The sequence below is a fragment of the Homarus americanus genome, unplaced genomic scaffold, assembly GCF_018991925.1.
Source record: "Homarus americanus isolate GMGI-L3 unplaced genomic scaffold, GMGI_Hamer_2.0 scaffold49667, whole genome shotgun sequence".
Taxonomy (NCBI): Eukaryota; Metazoa; Arthropoda; class Malacostraca; order Decapoda; family Nephropidae; genus Homarus; species Homarus americanus.
In genome coordinates this window covers 3,802,614-3,826,769 of record NW_024738608.1, presented here as the reverse complement: position 1 = coordinate 3,826,769, position 24,156 = coordinate 3,802,614, and the positions used below count along the sequence as shown (strand labels likewise).

Below are 24,156 nucleotides of genomic sequence, written 5' to 3'. Positions count from 1 at the left end.
AATAGATTTCGGGTAGGAAAGTTGTGTGCACAAATGCAAAAATACCCTTCATTTATTCATTTATGAAGAGAACCTAACCTCATTATCATTTGTAAAACGTCATTCATTCCAAACTGACTGAAATTACCGTCTCGGGTATTTTATTCATGGTTAAACAAATTTTTTTTACAAGATTACTATTGTCGGATTGTAGAGGTATAAAGGTAAACAAGAATGTTATAATGCACTTTATTATATAAAGTAACAATAACAAGAAATACAGAAAGGGCTGAGTCACCATAACAATCTTATCCATGTACAGTACATACCTAACCTAACATACGTGTAATGCCAGGGAGGTCCGGAGCTAATGTGGATTGTTGCTTTGCTACGTTAAGATTTAATCATGTAATGCCACCATTCATCGTATATACAGTAAGTTGTGTTGTTAATGTGTCCAAGTCATGTATTGTCAGTTAATAGGGGACTAAAAATATTTTGTTTTATTAATTTAACTGCTAATGACATTTCGATAAAATGTGACTTTTTCCTGTGACTTTTTTTCCTAGACAAAATTTACACAATTTTCTGTGAACTTTTTCCTGCGACTATTTCCGTTCATCACGCCACTAATCTGGAGAAATTTCATTTTATTATTTTAACAAGGTCAAGTTTCACGCCCGTATTATTAAACAACATCTTCCCTTGAAGAGGGTCGTCGTGTTTCAACCCGAGTTTTAAACCGAGTCCTGAGGGACACGGCAGTACAGTACTTAACGGGGTGATGTAGCGGTAAAATTAACTAATTCCAATATTATAAATTAATTTTATTGGAATTAGTTAATTTTACCGCCACACCACCCCGTTAAGTACTGTACTGCGGTGTCCCTCAGGACTCATTTAGTTTAAAACTCGGGTTGAAACACGACGACCCTCTTCAAGGGAAGATGTTTAATAATACGGGCGTCATAATCTTCCTCAAGCCGAGGCCGATGATTCCTTTAAACATTAATTTAAACTTACCTCATAGCAGACATGGGGCCAAAGCCATGGTAACTTAAACTAGTAACTACACTTAACTCCTTTATCTCCATGACATAATTATAATCTCCAGTCTTTATCCTTAGGAAAGCGATGGAATATTAAATGTCTGTGGCTTTTCTTGTCCTTCCTACAAACAACACACCCAACCCGGAGCTGTCCTGCCCAATGTGAGATAGAGTCTACGGGTCAAGGATTGGACTCCAGTGGCACCGCCGACAACATCCCTAGTTCACCACTCATCATCGTCATCATCGATTTCATAATGAAGCAGAGTCATCGTTGGCTACGACGGACAGCCGTAAGTAAGTAAGTGCGTGTGTGTGTTCAAATAAATATGTGATGTGCACGCTTTTTCAAAGAATTACTGTAACTATACCACTACGAATCGTTTCAGTAATCAGCCAGCCTGGATGAAATGACACCAAGCCTAACACTATCCAATCATAATTTGACACAAAACACTGTACATATTCTATTCACAAAGGCATTAAAATGGCTTACTGTGCAGTCAAAGCATAAATAAAATATTTTTACACATTATATATAATGATAACTAGTCTAAGTTCTAGCACAGGACAAAGGTATAAAATATTGATTGTCAGGTTGAATGCACAAGTCCTAAATGCTCCATTAACCCTGAGAGGTGTGCCCAACACATCACAGTTGGCAAATGTGACGGGCACCACTCTAGCAATCCCTTCAAAACTGGGTAATACACTTTCTGGTGTGTGACCATCAGCTTCAAGCGTACATAAGTAAAGAAGAAACAGGATCTAATACTATATGCCTGAACTTAGCCCATGGTCAGGGTGGCAGAATTAATAAACATTTGATACTTCTCCTTGACTCAACATTCAGCATCCTTAGCTGGACAACACGCCCACACTGAGCTACCGGCTGCTGGAGGAAGATGGAGAGGGGTTGCGAGAAATGCGGCTCCTCAGGGTGAGTGAACTTCCTGGGTACTTGTCTCTCCGTCTCATCCTCCACACACAGATGCCCACCACAATCAGTAGCAGCAACAGTAGTAGCAGCACAGCCAGTAGCACCCAAGTAGAGGCAAAATAAGCGAAAAAAGTTTCCGAGGTGGTGTCCACGTACGTCAGTGTCTGTCGCCATAAGTTCCGTTCCTGTGGAAATTGACGGTTAAAACCAACACTACTTACTGTACTACCATCCATACCACCCAACTTTCCATACTTGATAAGGATAATGAAAAAAATGAGAAGAAGCCAATGGTTGCTTTCATTGACTTTTACAACACTACAGTATCTTCCATGACCTCCAAAAGGCACTGACCTTAACACCTTCTCTATGTACCACCCTACAGTGCTTCTTTCTTCCTCGTACACAACACTCCATCACCAATCATCCCAGGTACATTTATATATCAACTTTCAACAAAACATTCTCCATGTCCATACAACAAGTGACTCACCTGGGAGGAACTCCATTATATTATTATTGGACCACTGATTACTTCTGTCAAGATTAGTTTTTCTGCATTATACTACCTGGTGATATTTACACCATATAAAAAAATCGCCTTCATTAACATTCGCATTCTTAAATTATCTACTGAAGCCTTTTTGGTATTCTTAAGTCTTTTCCTCAACTCATATAGTTACTGCTGTGGTTTTATTCATAATGAAACAATGACAAAAATATAAATCTATACAAATAAAATCACAAGAAAATACATCCATTATTGTTTGTCTGTACCCAAAGTGTAAGAACAAAGACACTAAAAGTTGTTCGTGGAAGACAAGGAACATGTGATATCACTAATCCCTTGACATGTTGGCACTCACCTTGCCCCTGAAGGGTGTGGAGGACATGCCTGGAGTGAAGGATATGCTGTAATAGGTGACTTGTTCCCCAGCCACCAGGGGCGTCCACACTGGCATCCCTGTTGTGGACAGGTCTGCTTCCTGCGGTGACCTGCGATGATATGGTTAAGTTAGTTGTACTAGGTTTACAAAATGAAGAACTGCCTATAACCTGCTGTACGAACTGCCTAATTATTATTGTATAAACTCACAATACCGGTTATCAATCTGTCTATATCACAATACTGATACACCACAGTCATCGTTGAACACCATGTGGGGGTGGGGGGGGGGGACTGACCCAGTGTGGACGAAGGTTGCCCACATAAAGTTAAGAAGTGCAGAAATCTGAAAGTCCCTTGACCCCGGCTGACCCAGGTCATATGGGAAGGAGAAGATGTGGGCGAGGTCATCCCCATGAGAGATGCCGGAGTATATGGCACGACTTCTCACACCCATGGCCTCAGCCTGGCGGTGCAGAGGTGCGGCGTATGTTGGAGACCTGGGGTCACGGTGTGTCATCAGGTACCTATAATAGATAAGAGTGATGGAGATTAAGACCAACAAAACTAAAACTTGATACAATTGACCGAGTTAAAAAAAATACTTTAAATACTATACCAGGTAATTGTATGAAATTATGACTGAACAAACGTTTACTCCTTAAATGCAGTTATGTGTTGCTCTAACTTGACACTGCTGAGAATGTCAAACAATTACCAATTGCAATTTATCCGCTGAATATGACAACTTGAACCCCTTGATAAAATGATTAACAATTTAACCCAAGAACATTATATTTCTAACCTCAGTGTAACTAACGAGATGAAAGTAACAAAAACATTCTGACATATATCAATAATCTCTCACTGTCAAGTTTCCACCACTTCCCTTCAGCCACTTATACTATACCTATAATGCCACTTGCCTAAATAAACGTAAATCATAGGCTGTAAATTGGATAATAAACTAATTTCTCGTATCCACAGCTGACTCTCCTATTGGCTATGGATGACAAGTGTGGTAGAAGTACGACTTGATACAAATTAGGTACACAAATATGTCATGTAGTACAATTACAGAACGTTGAATATAATTTTTATACTGTAGTAGCACCACCACTGGACACACAGAGCTGGCACCTTCATACAGAATTCACCAAAGTAACAGGAGTAAACACACTTAATATGCTACTCACGTGTAAACTGGGACTCGAGAGGATGATGCAAAGTAGGCGGCAGCGTCCCATATACACGATGTAAACAATAGGTCTGTGAATGTCTGTAAGGTGATCACTTCTTTTAATAAATCTAAAAATAATCCTTTGCCACATATCAGAATTAATTATACCATCTTCACGTATCTCTAATTAAATACATCAGGAAATTATTTAAAACATGACCGATCAGTGGTGAGGAGGATAAACGTAAGATTAAAAAGTAAATGATCTAAGCTGGGTTAGGTTAAGTTTTAATTAATTATGAGTGGGTTGGGTTCATGTCCATTATACTGTTAACAGATCACCAAAAACTACAGTAATGATATCGACTTGGTAATACTTGTACTGTACAGCGAGGCATAAATACTGGTATTGTCAACAGTATTCACCTCACTCATCTCCTCAGCCAACAGTGCTCACCTCACTCATCTCCTCAGCTAGGGTGTCGAGGTTGTCCCTGGCCTGGTGGGTGTAGTAGAAGGAGGTGACAGAGTCGGTGACGGGGGTGGTGGTGGTGGTGTTCGGCCATAGGGACTCCACCGTGTAGCGCACTGCCTCCTTGTACAGCTCACTGGCACTGCCCCCACTCTTGGAGAAGATCGCCACAGCTACGGGGAACGACAGACAGATACAGAGCTACAGACATGACCAAAGTGGGAAATACAGACATGGATATACCTGTACAGTAATTAGTTTAGGCATTAAAGACACAGACATGACTATCTGAGGATAAACATATGAATTTACGTGTGTTTAGTAAATATTGACAAAGGCACTACTATTTTAGGAAATATAAACAAACACAGATGTAATCAATTTAAGAAATACATAGATGGAAATGACTTGTGTAGGACACGAGAGATTGACTCTTTATGAAGTCACTAAAATCTAATTTAATTATACTAAAAACTATTAATGTGTTGATTTTCTCTGCCCTAAAAAAATCTATAGAATACAAATATATTCTCTTAAGGACTTTATTATATTCTAACAATTTCTTGTCTTTTGGATCATGAGGAGGTACATACAGGTAGTAGAAGTCCATGCCACTTATAAGCCACACAGACTGGCAGCCTCAACATTTCTAACAGGCAACTTGGCTGGGTCCATCCCTCCCCACCTGTCCCTAAACATACAAACCGGACAATGTGGTCAGCCAAGATGTACAGTAGAGTCAACACTTACTTTAAAAAACGCTTCTTCGTGGTTTCTAAATCCTACTGACGTGTTTGGGAGTAAGTGTTGACTTTACACCTTGGCTGACTACCAATTAATTGTCTCATGTGTATGTTTCTGGAGGTGGGGGAGGGATGGACCCAGCCAAGTTGACATTTAGGAATTTCGAGGTCTGTGTGGCTTATAAATGGCGTGGACTGTACAATATTTCATTGTTGTAAAATTGCGAGAACACCACCGCCTGTATGACAGAATGACCTGAACAATATAAACACCACCGCTACTAGTGATAAATTAATGCCATTACTAAGTGTCTTTACTGGTTGGAAGGAGAGACATGATGGGTCATTCTACATAAAACTCATCACTAACTTCAAATAACATCACACTGTCAAGTAGCATCCCTAGCTGGAGGGGGACATGGAGGGGAGACTTAAAAACAAACTGTGTTACCACTGACTTAAAGCAAAGAATATTCCTTCATCAGGCACTCCCCCCAACAGGAGAGGAACTGGGTGAGGTGGAGGGCGGGACATGAGGACCTCGACAGGCTCTGGAAGGAAGGGTGACTCTCTGAGGCCAGCATCCACCACCGGCCGGTACAGCATTGGCCAGAACACATACCGCTGCTCACAAAGAAAGAATTCATAATTATGTTTAGGTCACTGATAAACTCTAACAGTAATTTCAAATGACATTTAATAAGATAATTCTATGGTTATTCTTGTTTTTTATTCATCATGCAGCAATGCTGATGAAGCTGGAAATGAAATTTAAATTATATTATGACAAGTTCCAATGATTTATTATACAATATTATTACCTTGTGGTTCGTCTTGTAATTTACCTGAATTTTTACTTTTTATACTTTATTCTCTTCACCACCGATCGGCTCGTTAACTGCTTGGTCGATTGGTCACGTCTTTGTTACACACTTGTACTGGGCATGTACTGGCTCCTGAATGTACCTGGGCCAGTGTTGGTCAAATCTGGTCTTATATGAGCTCACACTTGTTGCCATTAGAACACTATCCGGCGGTGAAGTACATCACTTACAACACTGCTGCTGGGGATGTGAAGTCTGCCACACTGTCTCTCCTCTGTACAACATTCAGGGTCCTGTGTTTTTACTGCCACTATTGGCCCACCATGCCTATGGGACCCACTTTTTCTTTTCTCAATTTTAACACTTTCTTCTTCTTTTCAAAACATTGTCAGTATCATCACAAAGATTGTATCATGAAATCTGAATTCTTAACCACAAATAATTTTTAACGCATTTTTGAATCACTGATTCTGTCAACCAATCACCCAAATTAACTTAGCTGTAGAGTAGCTTCTCCCTTCGTGATGTTATTAATTCTCATTGCCTGACCAATTCCGGAATAATCAGAGATACAACTTAAGACACCCAGCGCTACTAAGACCAGCCCCCCCCCCTCCCCCCATGCGCTCCTCTCAGTCCCAGACCTCCATAAAATATCATGGTGGGAAGGTGTGGAACAACTTACCCCCACCCATCCAAGCAAAGACTACGCTCCCTTCCTTTAAAAATATCTATTGTCCAAGTATTAGTATTTTCTTGTAATAACTACTTATATTGTACCACCAAAACCGTTTTATCAGAAATTATCTTGTAGATAGATAGAAATTACCATTGCAATAAATATATTTGCCGACTAGACATAATACCATGTTGTACTGCTTCCCTCCCTTATCATATTTATGTACAGCTCTGTATATCAACTCCACTGTAAAGTTTGTACTGTATATATACATGTAATATAAATGTAAAAAAAAAATATCGAAGTGATAATCGCGGTAACATTCTGATATGTTCTTATTACCATCATGCTATGTGTACTATTCCAGATGATACTAAATGTTACATAATACTTCCTTGAGATAAATGTACAGTATATATCAGGTGGCTTATGTGAGTCCTATCTTCAAGAAGGGCGATAGGCACTCCACGAACAACTATAGACCGGTGAGCCTGACCAGCATAATATGTAAAGTACTTGAGAGTATTATCAGAGATGCAGCGATGGAACATCTACTACGAAACAACCTTGTAAAAGATTGCCAACACGGTTTTATGCCGGGGCGCTCTTGCTTGACACAATTGCTCAAGGTATTGGATATTTGGACCCATATTCTAGAACGGGGTGGTAATATCGACAATATTTACCTAGATTTTGCCAAGGCTTTCGACAGTGTACCCCACGAAAGGCTGAAAATCAAACTGGAAGGGTACGGAATTCGGGGAAATGTCCTAGCGTGGATAGAAGACTTTCTACATGACCGCAAGCAATGTGTGGTGATTAATGGCACGAAATCGTCATCTGTACCTGTAACAAGTGGGGTACCGCAGGGTAGTGTATTGGGCCCGCTGTTGTTTGTTTGTTTCATAAATGATATGCCTGACGTTGTACACTCCTCCATACAAATGTTTGCCGATGACGCCAAGTTATTTCGGGAAATTAAGAACCAAGCGGACTGTGAAGAGCTGCAGAAGGACCTCTGTGGGCTCCAGGAATGGTCGAAGGAATGGCTGCTGAGATTCAATGTCACGAAGTGTAAGAGGATGCACCTGGGGCGTACCAACGGTAAGGAGGCGTACCATATGTCCCAACGGGATGAAGAAAATGTACTAGTTGAGACTGTGTGTGAGAAGGACCTAGGTGTGTATGTTGACAATGAGCTGAAGTTCTCGGGCCATTGTGAGAAGAAGGTAAATCAGGCAAATAAATTATTGGGTCTTATAAGAAGGTCGTTCAGATATCTAGACGGTCCGTCCCTCGTGGCGATCTTCAGGAGTGAAGTGCTTCCCCATCTGGAGTACTGTCACCCCATCTGGTCCCCGAGATATGCTAGGGACTGTCAGTTGGTTGAAAATGTTCAAAGGAGGGCCACCAAACTGGTGCCTGCACTTCGGCATCTCAGCTACCCTGAGAGATTGGAGCGCCTGAACTTGCCTAGCTTATACTACAGACGGGCAAGGGGGGACCTAGTTGAGGTTTATAAGCATCTCAGGGGCACTACTCAGTTGAGTGTCCTTACTTGGAGCTGGCGGACGCTCGCCCCACAAGGGGTCACAGCTCAAGATTGAAGAAGCCGCAAGTCCGGAAAACCGTGAGGGCAAACTTTTTCGGAGTGAGGGTTGTAAACTCTTGGAACAATCTACCAGAGTGTTGTGACGGCACCGAGTGTGAGCTCTTTCAAGAGAAGACTTGACCAACACTGGAGCGGGTTCAGGTACATTCAGGAGCCGGTGCATGCCCAGTATTTGCCAACAGTGCGTGACAGAGACGTGACCGATCGCCCGGTGGCTAGATGGAGCCGACCTTTTGGTGAAGAATATAAAGCGAAAAGAGACGACCGATCGTCCGGCGGGCTAATGCCGATCAGTGGCGAAGAGATAAAAGTAAAAGTACAAGAGACTAGGCCTCAACTGGTTCAGCCATGTTAATATTGTTATTATTATCGACTCTGTATCTGTGTTCTTCTTGCTCCATAAACTGTTTCAATATCAATACCATGTGCGTTTACTGTACTATGGAAGGGGAATATTATAACAGGTCAAATCATTAAGGCAGTCAGAGTTACTGACAACAAATGAAGGTACACAAGGGCTTACGGGAGGGAAAAAATCATCTTACATCACACTTGTATACACACCACCACCACCGCTTACATGTCTGGAGGTCTGGGCCTGAATGATCTCCTGGGCTGTCTTGTCCTGCAGGCAGTCCTTCAGGTAATAGGAGGACCTGGTGGTGCAGCCGAGGTCACGAGCCAGGTCGTAGGCTGCGTACTCCGGGTAATCCGCCACTGACCATAGACAGTTTGCCGCCCCGCTCATCATGATGGCTCCAGAGAACAGGTCTGCAAGACACAGGGCTTGACTATCTGCAAGTCTGCAATATACAGGGCATGATAATTCTTAATGGTATTACCCAAGGTCATCTTTGGGTAGCAGTGTACTCATACACGTGACTTTAGGAACAACAACAGTATTTACAGTACAATATTAACATTTGGACAGTATTAGTACTCACAAAAACAATGTCTGGACAATATCAGTACTAACATTTGGTTACAAGTATTTATAAGAGTAACATTTAGACAATAACAAGTAGTCTTAAAGGTAACACCTAGACAACATCAGTAATTACAAGGCAACATGAAACATCATCATTACTCATAATGATAAAAAATTACACCATATCAGTATAATACTTACAATAATCACATACAGAGGGTCAATACTGGCTGTACTGTACTTGCACCAGTAACAGCCAGACCCACCAGAACTACAACCGTCTACTGTAAAAACACCAAGAGCACTGAAACATCTGTGGGTTCCCTGATGAGGCACCACAACAACTGATGACCCTGAGGCGTCTCTACCCAGCTGCCCACCGTGGCAACTCACCCCTTGACAGTGGAGACAGCATGTGAAGGTGTACAAAGGAGGCGCCGGCAGAGAACCCTCCCAACGTCACCCTGTTGGGGTCGCCACCAAACTGTGCTATGTTGGCTTTGACCCAGCGTAGAGCAGTTATCTGGTCTAGCGCCCCATAGTTCCCCGGCAGTGTGGTGTCCCTTGTGCTCAAAAACCCTGGGTAACAGATTTTGTAAATATATAAATAATAAAACGGCTTTAAACATCTGAAACCATCAGGAGTTGATTAGTATAAAAATCATGGGAGTGAATGTTTAGTGGTTCCATTGGGAGAAGGTCCTTAGTCTGACTCCAATTAATAAGCACTGTATTGTATTATTTTCTTTGTATGTGAAAAGCATTTTAGATTATTCAGTGACAAGATGAACATACAGTACAGTATGTTCATTGTTCATAATCAACTCAACTTGCTAGGAAACTCAAACATATGATCACAAAAGATTTAAATTCATCTTTTTATCTACCACTTATAACCAAAAAAGCTATACAGCATTATTTTGTTTCTTAACTACTGATGAAGGGAGAGATAAACAAAATGCCAGTCTTAAAACTATTCACGGAGGCATCATCCTTCCCTCACCCAAAAATACAGATCTAGGCAATAAAATGCTTTATCCTTGGGGAGGGTGACACAAGTGAGGCAGCCGGTAGTGTTAGTGACCTACCTCACTCTACAATGATATATGGTAATCACAGTTCTTAAGACAACATAAAAGAAAACATCAAATGGAGTAAAATTCTTTTTATTAAACAACACTTCTGAAGAAACATGAACAAAACAAATGCATCTCAGTCACATCATCAAACGTGTCCACAAATACTAAAAATTATTTTGGGTATAGTCCAGCATATCAACAGGTCTGCCTATCAAACTTATTTAACCTAAAGAATACAGTAATGTTATCTAAAATACCACACATTAATACAGTGAAACCTCTATTTAACGGACTATATGGAGAGGAAGGTTCGTTATATCGAGGGTTCGTTAGGTGTGAAACCACGATCTAATGACCTATATAGATATGAAATTCCATTATATTATGGGTCCATTAGATGTGAACCCCCTCCCCCCAACTAACAGATTATAATTATGTAGAGAGCAGAGTTGTAAAAAGTACCGGACTAAAGTAAAGGTATTGTTACATTGGCAAAATGTTACTCAAGTAGAAATAAAAGCATCCAAATGTCAATGTAATCAAGTAGAAGTAAAAAATTATCTAATTCATAAAGTACTCAAGTACTGAAAGTAAAACGTGACAACAAAATTATTATTTATCTCAAATATTAAAATAAATCCACAGTTAATTATAAAAACTAAGTAACTAAAGATAAAATAAAAGACACACAGCATTACACATGTTTATTTGCAAATCTTTCTATTGAGAAAAATTAATAACCAATTCTCGAAATTATGGCTGTCCAATCAGGACCTTTAAGACCTAAATATAAGCCCAGCTTGACCTACCGAAAGAGAATACGTTCAGCCACTCTTCTCCCTACAATGCATCGCAGGGATGGTGAACGGACTGAAAATATATCCATCCAACACTATGATCACTATTTTCCTTATCCACACAAGTATTGTCGATGTGGATTTATGGTCCGCAGATAAAATGTTGTTGTCTCTGCTCGCACTGGGTTAGGATACAGACCTATCTGGCATGTATCCGAGGCGAGGGATGACCCGTACTTCTCTTCCTGTAAACTCTGTAACTGTCCCAACTCTAATACCCATCAATACTACTGTATTGCCTTGACTGTCCCACTGTCAGGAACTCCTACCACCCGTACCACAGGGAGTCACTAATCACTCTATGTCACCACCTACTTATTCGTAATAATTAAGATTTAATTCTTGTACGCTACCTGCGCTTTGGTGGGTGTTAACTCCCATTGTCCTTAAATCATATCAATATTGTCTTCATATCACAAGTCATAGCGTGTCCTGCGAGACACGAGTACCAATGTATTAGTGTCTGACCACGTGGTCTTGTGACTAGGCTCATCGCTCCCTGGGGTGTAAAAAAATAATTAAATAATAAATAATAAGTCCAGAATTACTAAACAGACGCTCACAAGCAGCAGATGCAACTTGAGAGATACGTCACATAATGTCGGAAAAGACCTCAGTAGCTCCATTCCATCCCCTGGGCATACCAAGTAGCTATCAAGCTCCTTCAGTTGAGGAGTTTGTGGATGATTGTTGCCTCCATAGTGACTGAATCTGACTCGCCGTGTACTGTCCCTGACGTATTACGGAGGTTACAAGTACAATACAATAATACAGTACAAGGACATATATAGAACAAGCAGGGTCCACTAGAGAACGACTCAAAAACATAAGGGAAATTCAGCATGACCTCCAAGAAGAATATACAAAAATTAACAACGAAAAATGGAAGTGTAATATTAAACATAGATACAACAAAGGACACAAAAAACATTTTGGCAAAACATTAACAGATTACTTGGCACCTAAAAACAAACAGTAAACTACATGCAAGACCAAAACGGAGAAACACTTTATACAGACCAGGAGAAAGGAGAGGCCCTTTGTAGAGAATGAAAAAATATATTCAGAATATCAGAAGAAGAAAATTAGAACTTTGACAAAGAAAATGAAGAAGCCATTAAAGACTGGCTAAGACACCGAAACAATTGACGGACTCCCTACCATACCAGAAATCCAGATAGACTAAAACCTAATAGATTCATAGGACACGACGAACTACTACACAGGTTACGCAAATTAAAGAAAAATCACCTGGAATAAATGGCACAACTTGAAATATACTATTAAACCTACCGTTAATAACAGACCAATACAAGTACTCCTAAACATATACAACTGAGCCCTATCAGCCGGTTACTTCCCCGATGCCCTCGAATGCGTTAAAATGATCTTCATTCCCAAAGAATTCATAGATCCAAAACATATAACCAACTACGGGCCCTACAAATTTTCAATTCTCTTTCTGGAAGTCGAAAACTTCTCTAGGTTGATGTTGTTGGGCTGTGCTTGGTATCAGTATTTGGGCTCTTTAAATGTAAGTACGCTGCACTTGCTGGTGTTGATTTCATTTGCCATTTTCAGATCACCCCTGCAGTTTATTTAGATCCTCCTGTAATGCATTTGCATCCTGCCTGAATTAATTTGCCGCCCTATTTGGTGTCATCCGCAAACTTGCTTGCCACTGCTGATCCCAATGTCTAGATCGTTTATGTAGATTATGAACAAGAGTAGACCTGGTACTGACCCTAGGAACCCCACTGGTTACACGGCCCCCACTCAGTTTCTTTATACTACGCTGACTCTAGTTCTGTCAGGTAAACCTGATTTTATCAATTTAAACTTCCTCATTTATGAGCCTTAACTTTTTCTCAAAGCCTCTGATGCGGTACTCTGTCAAATGCTTTGCTAAAGTCTAAACCGGCAACAACATCGTAATTTTCTCATTATCTACTACCTCGAAGACTTTCCTAAAAAATATCAACAGATTTGTTAGACATGATTTTCCCTTAGTAAACCCATGTTGAAAGTCGTAGATTAATTTGCTTTTCTCTAAATGCGATCGGATGTTATCAGCTATAATTGATTCAAGAAATTTTCCCACTACTGACGTCAAACTGATCGGTACGGTAATTGACGCTGATACAACAAAGCTAAAAGAACGTGGGCAAGTAGAAGAGTTAGAAGCTGTAACTCACTGGCTCGATAATGAAATAGAAAGAAGAGTGAGAGATCATTATGGTTCAGATCCAGCAGAACAAGACTAAACGACCCAGCACCAATACCGAGATACAACTAACAACCATAAAGTAATACAATAAGAAAATAATAACATAAAATCGCATAGAATGAATAGCCAGATAAAACACCACCAACAAAAAACATACACCTTTTCAATTAAAAAAAACAGGACCACCGCCTTGCAAACCAAAGTAGCAAGTTGGATCCTACACCACTTCGCTGCAAAGACCTTTTCCTATTTTAAACAAAAGCTTCAATTCCCCCCCCAAAAACTTCTACAAAAGAAGTGAGTGACTAACGGACACTATCCATGGCCTCTCCAACCCCTCCTGCCACCTTCCTCCCACCTTTATTAAAACAAACTATACGATGCTCAGCCAGCTCCATAAAGAACCTTGAAATGCTGGCTACTGCAATGACCAAACTAGAGAAGTCAAAGGCCTGAGAGCTAGAACTTAAATTACTAGTACAAAAGATCAACAAAGAATTTTAAAATACAACCTATCTGGATGAGCCCGGATACCTTTACACTCCTCCTTTCCTTAAAAATTTCCCCTCATTAACCTTCTCCTAAAACCATCCCTTCCCACCCACATACTCCAAAAGTACTCCCCCACCCCACACTCCCCTCTCCAGCCCCTCCACTCAGCAGCAAGCAATGGCCTCCATCTTTACTTACCGGCATCCAAGTCAAGTCAAGGTGCTGATGGACACAAAAGAAGATCAAAGGAAAGTCCGCTGCCATAGCCACTGCCACAGCCTGGCCTGACCTCACAGGGAACTTCTGGGTAGGTGACCATGTCTCCCCATACCATACCCTTCACATAAGAACACCTAAGAACATAAGAAAATAAGGAGTCTGCAATAGGCCGGTTGGCCTGTGCATGGCAGCTCCTGTCGAGAGTTACTACCACTCTCTATCATCCATGAATCTATCTAGCCTCCTTTTGAAACTTTCCAGAGTTCCCGCACTTACTACAAAGTTGCTAAGCTTGTTCCACTCGTCCACCACCCTATTTGTGAACCAGTTTCTTCCTATCTCCCTCCTAAACCTAAACTTATCCAACTTGAATCCGTTGCTCCGAGTCCTATCCTGCTCGGATATTATAAGAACTTTATCTATATCCCCTTTATTGATTCCTTTCACCCACTTAAATACTTCTATCATATCTTCCCGCACTCTTCGTCTTTCTAGGGAATGCAAGTTAAGTTTCTTTAACCTATCCTGATATGGAAGGTTTCTAAGTCCCGGAATCATTTTTGTCATTCTTCGCTGCACCGACTCCAGTGAATTTATATCTATTCTATAATAGGGGCACCAGAACTGAACCGCATAATCGAGGTGCAGCCTGACTAGCGCAAGATATAGTTACAATAAGACCTCTACACTCTTGTTACTTACACTTCTAGATATAAAACCCAATACTCTGTTTGCCTTATTTCGAACATTAATGCACTGTTTTCTAGGCCGTAGGTCCGGGCTTACAAGTACCCCTAGGTCTCTTTCACAAGTCGACTTCTCTAGGTTGATGTTGTTAAGGCTGTATACATTGTCAGTATTTGTTCTTCCAATATTAAGTACGCTGCACTTGCTGGTGTTGAATTTCATTTGCCATTTTTCAGATCACCCCTGTAGTTTATTTAGATCCTCCTGTAATGTATTTGCATCCTGCCCTGAATTAATCTGCCGCCCTGTTTTGGTGTCATCTGCAAACTTGCTTATGTCACTGCTGATCCCAGTATCTAGATCGTTTATGTAGATTATGAACAAGAGTGGGCCTAGTACTGACCCCTGGGGAACCCCACTGGTTACACGGCCCCACTCAGATTTAACACCATCTACGCTGACCCTCTGCGTTCTATCGGTGAGCCATGATTTTATCCAATTTAAAACTTTCCCCTCGATACCATGAGCCTTAATTTTTCTCAGAAGCCTCTGATGCGGTACTCTGTCAAATGCTTTGCTAAAGTCTAAGTAAATAACATCGTAATTTTCGTCATTATCTACTACCTCGAAGACTTTCCTAAAAAACGTTAGCAGATTTGTTAGACAAGATTTTCCCTTTGTAAACCCATGTTGAGAGTCGTAGATTAATTTGCTTTTCTCTAGATGCGATCGGATGCTATCTGCTATAATTGATTCAAGAAATTTCCCCACTACTGACGTCAAACTGATCGGCCGGTAATTTGACGCTGATGCTCTGTCTCCCTTTTTTAATATGGGTACTACAATTGCCTGTTTCCACAAGTCTGGCACAACTCCGGTGTCTAATGATTTTGTAAATAAATTTACGAGGGGTCCGCTAATCTGTTCCCTACACTCTTTCAAGACTCGAGGGAAAATTTCATCCGGCCCTGGGGATTTTGTCTTTAGTTTATTTATCCTCTTAAGAACATCCTCTTTTCTGATAGTGATATTCTCTAATTTCTCTTCTTCCTTTCCCCTAAATATCAGTTCCACCTCTGGAATTTCCTCGCGAATTTCTTCTGTGGAAACTGATAAGAAGTCGTTGTTCAATGCTTTGCTTATTTCTCCACTACCATTTATCACTTCTCCCCTCCCTGACTTTAAGGGCCCAACTTTGTCCTTGACTTTTGTTCTATATACCTGGAAAAATCCCTTGGGATTCGCCTTTGATTCTCTTGCTATTTTGACTTCATAGTCTCTCTTTGCTTTTCTTACATTTTTCTTAACATTCCTAGATAGTTCATTATACCTATTTCTGAGCTGCTCTTCCCCTCCCTTTCTTTATTCCTATGTTATGTTTAAGTTTTCTGGTCATCCACCTTAGCTCATTCTTATTTGACCTAATTTTTCTGTATGGTATATTTTGTTCTTGTGCTTTATGTAGTATACTAGTGAATATATTATCGTCATGATCAATTGTTGTAACATCTATTACCTCACCCCTTCCTACTGGGGACTGATGTGACTGTTCCCAGGTGACCTCACCTAGGTACCTTCTTAACCCCTGATAATCCGCCAACCGAAAGTTTGGGACTCTGACCATATTGTCATTGTTTTTCGTTTCCCAATTTAGGGTGAACCTGATTTCTCTGTGATCACTGTTACCTAGTTCTTCCCCTACTGTGATATCTCTGATAATATTCTCTTTATTTGTTGATACTAGGTCTAATATATCGTCACCTCTAGTAGGTTCTGTAATTAGTTGTTCCAAAAAATTGTCCTGTACTGCGTCTAGGAAGTCTTCAGATTCATAGTCACCTACAATGTTGTCCCAGTCAATATTTCTGAAGTTGAAATCCCCCATAATGCATAGGTTGTTATATTTTGCTGCCCTACTCATTTCCTGCCATATGGGCAGGACCCACACAACTCTTTTACTATGGTTAATAATTAATTATTTACAAATATATTATTAGTTTGCATGTATTGGAGTAAAAGTATTAGAAAACCATATTCAAGTAAAAGTAAAAGTACTATAAAATTTGAGTTCTTTTTAAAATGTAAATACCCCAAAATGTTACCTAATTACAGTACTCAAGTAAATTTATTTAGTTACTTTACAACTCTGGTAGAGAGGAGTCCGTTATATATGGAGGTCTCACTGTAGCTCACTAATCAAGTTATCTTCTTTCATGAACAATAAGTCATGACCTTAAAGCCTGGGCAGGTGACCATTTCAACATGCACACCAGAGTATATCTACCTGAGAACTCACCTAGCGCACCCAACCTGTAGTTGGCTGTGACTAGCACCACGTTCTCCTTCAGGAGCTTTTGAGGGCCAAGGGCGGATGCCGCTCCCCGCAGGTACCCGCCCCCATGCAGGAAGAATAACACTGGTAGCCTTTCCAGTGACTGACCTGTCAGATCACCGTCCTTATCAATTCCAGAGACAGAATTACATATAATATTTACAATTTATCAACATATGAAGCTGTCCCTCACAAAACTAATCTGAAATGTCACAATTCAAGACAAAATGTGAGGAGTCTCTCAGTTTCCCACAAACATTAACAGGTGATGAAACTTTCGGCCAGGCAAAGATCTTTCATGGACGTAATCCTGTAAGTTTCGTCAATAAGGGCAAGTCAGTCACAGGTGCTAGAAGGGGCAATGTCCCTAAATATAAGAGCAGGTGCTGGTATTTGCAGCCATGCATTGAACCTCTCTGGAGGACTGTGACCCATGCCAAACATTGACCATGCCAACACCTCTACTAACGTTTCACTCTTATTTTTAATGTTTATATCATGATCAAATACATTATGTTCATTTTTATTATAATTGTTATCATAACTATGAAAGTCAGTTTTAATGATAATATCACCATTATTAGCATCATCTTTATCAGTTTATGGATTTTGAAAGTACTGTACAGACATAATAGTGTATTTGCGTCGTCTTCTGTTACAAACCACTGTCCTCCCCACAGGGTCCGACAGCCCACCAGGACAAGACAGCTAAGACTCCCATAAGAGGATGAAAAACATACACAAGTCGTGATGAATAACATCTGTAAGAGGAACAAAAACTCCAGTTAGTGAAGCTCATAGGTCTACAGGAGGGAGTAGAACCAAGCTTACCTGGCAGAACAGGCGTGTATACATTCAGGTACAGGCAGTCCTCATTCCCAATCACCTTTTGAGAGCTGTGGTCATACTGGGGACAGAAGGGGCGGTGCTGGGTGGCATCTAAACGACCGCCTGGCCACACCCCACCTCCCTCCAGCTCGCTAGGAGCCGCCCATCTCAGACGACCCAGTGGGGCCTGGGCAAACGGGATGCCCCTGTGGATGAAGATTGAGTAAAGCAGGATCCCAGGCTGGATGAACAAACCTAGTTTAAAACAAGTTTTTATATCCACATTGTACACAATAAATCTAATTATAACCACTTTTTAACAAATGAGAATAGTGGCCAAAGGCCAGTGGTGAAGAGGATAAAGTAACTTAAAAGCATAGTAGGGATTGATACCCATATACACATCCACATACAGTACAGTACAGTACAGTACAGTACAGCATTAAAGTTAATTGATAAGTACAATTATTTAAGCACGTATTTGAAATCTTGCTGAAACTATGGTTCAGTTATGTCCAACACAAGCGAAAACAAATATGGAAAGGTGTTCATAAAGTAGACCTCACTAACAACCAAAGCTAACCTAAAACCAAACAATAAGAGGGTTCAGTAATTTTAATTAGGTCAAGTTATGTTAGGTTTGGTTGTTTCATGTGTACAGTACCTGAGGGGCTGGATATTCAAAAACATTTACAATGCTGTATAGGTAAACCTCGATATATGATATCCCGTTCAGCAATATTTTGCTCTCACGATGGTCATAAACTAAGACCATCTCTCTAAATACGATCAAAAAATTCGATTTAACGATAGCCATCAAATACGTATCTACTGATATCCATTGGTTGGATTTGTTTTTTCACTATTAACACTAAAATTTTTCGATCTCTTGCAAGGATTCCATCAATGCAAATTATATTTTTCTTCGTCAAGTCAGTGACATTTCATAAAGAAACAATATTTAACTTTATGCACCCCACATCTCTACCTTCACTTGTAATCCTACCCACGGGCCGCCACACAGCCAACCTGCGCACTACAGCCCTGTGTTTGGTTCTTTGTCAATCTTAAACCTGCCATCACCTGGCTCCACGATTATTATCGACCAGCATCGTAGTGTACATTGTACTTATCATCGATGTTTTTTTACTTATATACTGTAGTGAGAGGACAGCACTAACATTTAGAATGAACTGTGTTATGGTGACTGTGAAGTGATATTTTCTGTGTTTTTATGAGCTGTATGGTGCGTCGACTCTTGTTTTGAAAACATGAGCAGTGTCAGCCGCTATCATTGTATTTGTTGTTATCATTTGCTCTGTTTTTGTGACTGAAGTGAGCAGTGTAACTTTGTAAATGTCTGGCGAGGCCAAGGCATCCGACACAACCGTGTCTCTGAGGTGAAGCTTGACATTGTTAAGCAGCACGAGACTCCCTAGACTCCTAGAGGCTGTGTGGGAGTCAGAGTGACGTCTCCACTCCACCTACAAGAGTCCCTTGAGCCTCGAAGGGGACATGTGATGATGACCAGGCATATTCTTCAAGATGTGGCGAGTGTTGTTGAATTGTTTTGTACTGATATTAGTATTGTAGGAGTTGTTTTCTTCTGATAGTAGCATTGTAGGAATTGTTTCGTACTAATAGTAGTATTGTAGGATATTTTGTTGGTGATCCATGTGTGTTTGGGGACTGACTGGGAACGTGTCCCATCGAGCCCCATGTTATAATGCTCCCCTATCTACGATAATTCATCTAACGGTGGGTTTTTCAGGAGCCTAACCCCACTGTTTAACGAGGGACATCTTTACTGGCTACAGGAGGCTGCATTGTCAGTAAATAATGGACTTATTAATTGGTTTACACTTAGACAGGGAATAAGACAAGGCGGTGTTCTATCTCCAACATTGTATATTATGCCTGTAATATATACAGGTAACCCCCAAGATACAATATCCCGAGATGCGATATTTCACTTTAACGATGGTTATATACGATCAAAACAACTCGCTTTAACGATATCCATCAAATAACCATCGATATCCAATTGTCGGAAAAAAAATCTCTAGTGCAAACTATGGGTTGTTTTACTCAAATTAATCTCCGTCTTGCAAGGATTCCAACAATGCAAGTTATATTTTTTTCTGTCAAGTCAGTTGCATTTTATAAGGAAACCCAATGCACCATGCATCTCTACCTTCACAACATGTGTCGGGAATTTTAGAATCATGATAATTACTATATGCATACACATTGGTGGTAGGACTGCAAATTTTATGGTAATACGTAAAAGTAAGAATAAGAGACCCTACTCCATCACAGCTACTAAAATACCACAGCTACAATATCAAAATCCTGATTGCTGTTTGGTTAATACAAGCGATCGCGGGCATGTTCGTGCCCTCGGGAGAGTTTGAACGCTCGTGACAGCGTACAGCGAATGAGGGTGTGCCAAGTCCATAGACTTGCATGGTTAATTAGGGTGCTCCAAGTCCGTAGACTTGCATCGTTTTCCATCGTAAATAAAATTGTTAACTAGTGCCTTCCTAAAGAAACCATCGACATGGGACCAAGTTTGTTCCACTCCACGAATTGTTTACGATTTTTCCACCAAGTTTGATGAAAAACGATTGTGCCGTTTCGGCTGCCCAGAACAGACACACACACACGCGCACACACACACACACGCCTAGTCCCTTAGTATATTAGATAATGGGATTAGTCTATGCACTAATTTAATTGCATATCCTGGTATAATTGTATCACAAAGGTATCATAAAATTTAGACTTGTTATTAACCATTTATGGCATCTGATGCTGTCATAGGAACTCTTAATGCATGTTATAACCTGTGTCTACTTATACTATCATGAGATGTATTGGCCAAAACATTGTCCCAACCGAATTGCACCTGCATATTAGCACCGGTGACAACAATGTCGGGTTTAGACAGCCTAGATAAAGCTGTAAGATATAACAAGTGCTGTATAAGTGTTCCTCAGCTTATAGATGGTAGAGACAAAGGTCATGTGGACCTCGAGGGCTTTATGGAGAGAGTTGTGTCATGATGACTTCCAAGCCTGGAAATACACAATTAATATAAACTAAATTGATGTATCTTTGTTAATAGGAGTTACTAGAACACCTAGTGGTTGCAGGTTTTCCTTGACGCAGGTTCGGTGCATCTTTATTTCTTGAAGGTTGAAGCTGGTCTCTTCTAAACTATAAATTTAAATTATAATTATGTTTTATTCGGTAAACTTAATATTTAATTACGAAGTGAGTTTTTATTAAATTTAGTATTAAATACGAACGTAGTTAGAAGACATAAATATCCACTTCCCGCCAGATAAGTTCTCTAATTATTCTAGTCATTTCACAGCATACCTGTATTTAAACACTTACTTTGCTAGCTTGTCCAAATAACTAGAATTATAAGGTTATACTGTATACAACTAAATATTCTAATACTTAGTATAAAGAATTATATACAATTATACGTACAGCTCTTTGCAGGAAGCAGGAATATCAGCCGAAGCCAGAAGGTCCTGCAGGCTGATGGCAAGATATAACCTACCTAAAGGCGTAGAAGGGCCTGCTGGTAGGCTGATCTGTGAACTCCTGCATTCCGGCGATGAGGCCGAGGCTGGTGGGCAGGTCAACACGCTGAACCTCCCCGACGGGGGTGTCTCTCACGCCCACACCTGTCACCACACACCAGACCAAGAAGTATAGAGTGCCTTGAGTCGACTCATATAAAGCACAAAGTCGCTATTCACCACTGTACTAGTTACCATTATCAATAAGACTTATTAGTATATCACCATGCCTGATCATATGGATCTGTAAGGTTATTTTTCCCAAGATAACTGTACAGGCAGGTCACAGGGCGAGGGCGGATCCAGGAATATCAAAAGAAGTTATGGGTGGGGGAACATGGCGAGTGCAGCGAGCCCAACCAGCTATTTTTTGGGGGGGAACCCCCCCTTAGTTTTTATTTAAATCTCACCAATTTCACTGGCATTTTGAGGCCATTTTGAAGCCATGTGCACTTGATATTAGGAGATATTCAGAATCTGAAGTCAATAGTAAATATTTTTTATTATACAAAAAACGCCTGGGTAAAATAATGCATTAAAGAAAAAATATTGAAATTTTATGGTGAAAAGGGGGAGTTCGGCTTCCCAGGACCCCCTGGATCCGCCCTTGCAGGGGGACCATTGGGGCCACAACCAAACATCAACACGTTGTCTCGTGATGGCCAAACTAGAGACGATCGATTTTTTTTTGCGGGAATTAGTCCAGCCGGGCACAAGTCTCTGTAGGATCCCTCGAGTGTCCTTGACAGTATTTTCCTGGGTTAATTTGAAGCCCAGTTGGCTACTGTTCTCGTTTCCAGAGTTTGAGGCGTTACTATAGACCGTTCCATAGATCTACCAACCTGTGTGTGAAGCAGTATTTCTTTATATTTGTCCTGCATGATAACTCGACGGTGAATCTGAGGTTATAACCCTTTGTGTTGGTGGTACATGATATCAAAATGTGGCCCAGGTTCACGTTTTCCATCCCTTTCGATATTTTGAATGTGTCTGTAAGATCTGTCCTATTATGTATTGTTTGGAGAGTAGTTAGTTCCGGAATAATCTAGACGTTGTGTTGCACGTTCTACCTCTTTCCAGGAGCTCAGGATATGTTTCTCGAGAGTCGAGAATCATTCATTTCTCAGCCACCGCCTGAGAAAATTTAACAAGATTGGTCATAACGTTAACCACTGTCCGTCAGTTAGCCCGGGGAAGCAGTTGTACGGATCCGTAAGATGAACCGCGGCCTGTAAGGTGTGAGTGTGAACAAAGCCTTTCTCTTAAGGGCATGGTATACATCACACTCCTGAGGAAGTATGAACATAATAGAGTAGCGGCATGGAGACTGCAACAGATATTAAGAACAATAATAATAAAAGAAAAAATAAGTACAGTCATGTAGTTTTAGATTTTACGACTGCCAGGACAACAGGAGCAGCAAGACACTGGAGGAAAAAGGTTAAAAAAAAGTTATGGCGACCTACCAGAGAGGATCCTGGCAGCCCGTGGCAGTGGTGTAGTGTGTTGTTGGCCAGTGACGAGTCTCTCTGTTTCCCCGTCTGCCAGAGGTCCTCCCCAGGCACCGGCACCTCCAGCCAGGGTGAGGAGGAACATCACAAAAACGTCTATCAAGTAATAGATCTCAGTAGTGGTCCGGGAAGCAGCTGTGGGTGGCTGGGTCATGTTCTCTTAATACCTCCACACACGGCCTCAGTCTTATGGTAAACACGAATAATCTTATCGAGAAAAGTCTTTTCTTGTGTAATATTTCCCCGCTGCTAATACTTCTCGCACCTTGTGGTATATTCTACTCTTTAATTTTAAAAACGCACCGGTGTAATATCCTCCTGTCAGACGTTTGATTTTAAATATGAAATTGTCCCTTCAAAGGAGACTTTAGTTTAAATAAAATCGCCGTTCATTCTTCTAAATTCTCATATTTACAAAAATAACTCGACTCTAGTTTAGGACAAGACTCACTCGAGGTACGATTCAACCAATTCATTTACTAGTACAGTACAGTATATAGTATACGTAGGGATGTACACCAAAAACTTGTCGCTAATTTTAAATCACCTCCTACCACAGGTCAGTGTAAAAGTGGACGCTCCTAACGTGACAGTGACACGGTAGTGACTGATGAAACTGGTGACAGGAGGGTGAGTGTAACCTTACAGGGTGCTCACTACCTCTCTGAGTGTGACAGGTGACTGAGTGCGAGTTACAGATTCCCTCCGACCTCAAACCCGTACAATGACTGTTTCCACCTACCCTCCATCTCCCCCCTCCTTCCCTTACTCCGGTATCTCGAACACAACAGTTACCAACGCGCTCACCGACAACACTTTATAAAACGCCTTCCTGTTTTATTGAACATGATCACTGGTCACGCATCATACCCTCATTTAAAGTAAAAGTATTACTGCTTAGCTATTACAGGATGTTTAGAACAGAGTGCATAGGAATAAAGAGAGCCACATTGTCAACTGCGCCCTCATAGTATGAACATTCAGGTTGCAGATGATGGTGGTGCGGGTGAGAGGGTGGAGAGGAGAGATGGTGAGG

The 24,156-nt window shown here is 40.8% G+C and overlaps 1 protein-coding gene across 1 annotated transcript; it reads right to left on the bottom strand.

Annotated features, from left to right (window-relative positions):
* Positions 1 to 877: 877 nt before the first annotated feature.
* Positions 878 to 23,824, bottom strand: LOC121874131 (esterase E4-like). The gene is made up of 12 exons (XM_042378085.1): positions 23,076 to 23,824; positions 21,588 to 21,714; positions 18,017 to 18,219; positions 17,150 to 17,293; positions 9,686 to 9,871; positions 8,945 to 9,135; positions 5,708 to 5,873; positions 4,492 to 4,679; positions 4,051 to 4,133; positions 3,154 to 3,381; positions 2,835 to 2,964; positions 878 to 2,153 (listed from the first exon to the last, which is right to left on the bottom strand). The coding sequence occupies exons 1-12, from the start codon at positions 23,272 to 23,274 to the stop codon at positions 1,914 to 1,916; spliced, it is 2,085 nt and encodes a 694-aa protein (XP_042234019.1). The 5' UTR covers positions 23,275 to 23,824; the 3' UTR covers positions 878 to 1,913.
* Positions 23,825 to 24,156: the final 332 nt, after the last annotated feature.

Excerpts from the sequence above, each read along its gene's own strand:
- LOC121874131 (XM_042378085.1), bottom strand. The coding sequence starts at position 23,274 with ATGACCCAGCCACCCACAGCTGCTTCCCGGACCACTACTGAGATCTAT. Across the intron at positions 5,874-8,944 it reads AGGCCCAGACCTCCAGACAT|CGGTATGTGTTCTGGCCAAT; the intron begins GTAAGCGGTGGT and ends CTTTGTGAGCAG. Across the intron at positions 2,965-3,153 it reads GCAACCTTCGTCCACACTGG|GTCACCGCAGGAAGCAGACC; the intron begins GTCAGTCCCCCC and ends ATATCATCGCAG.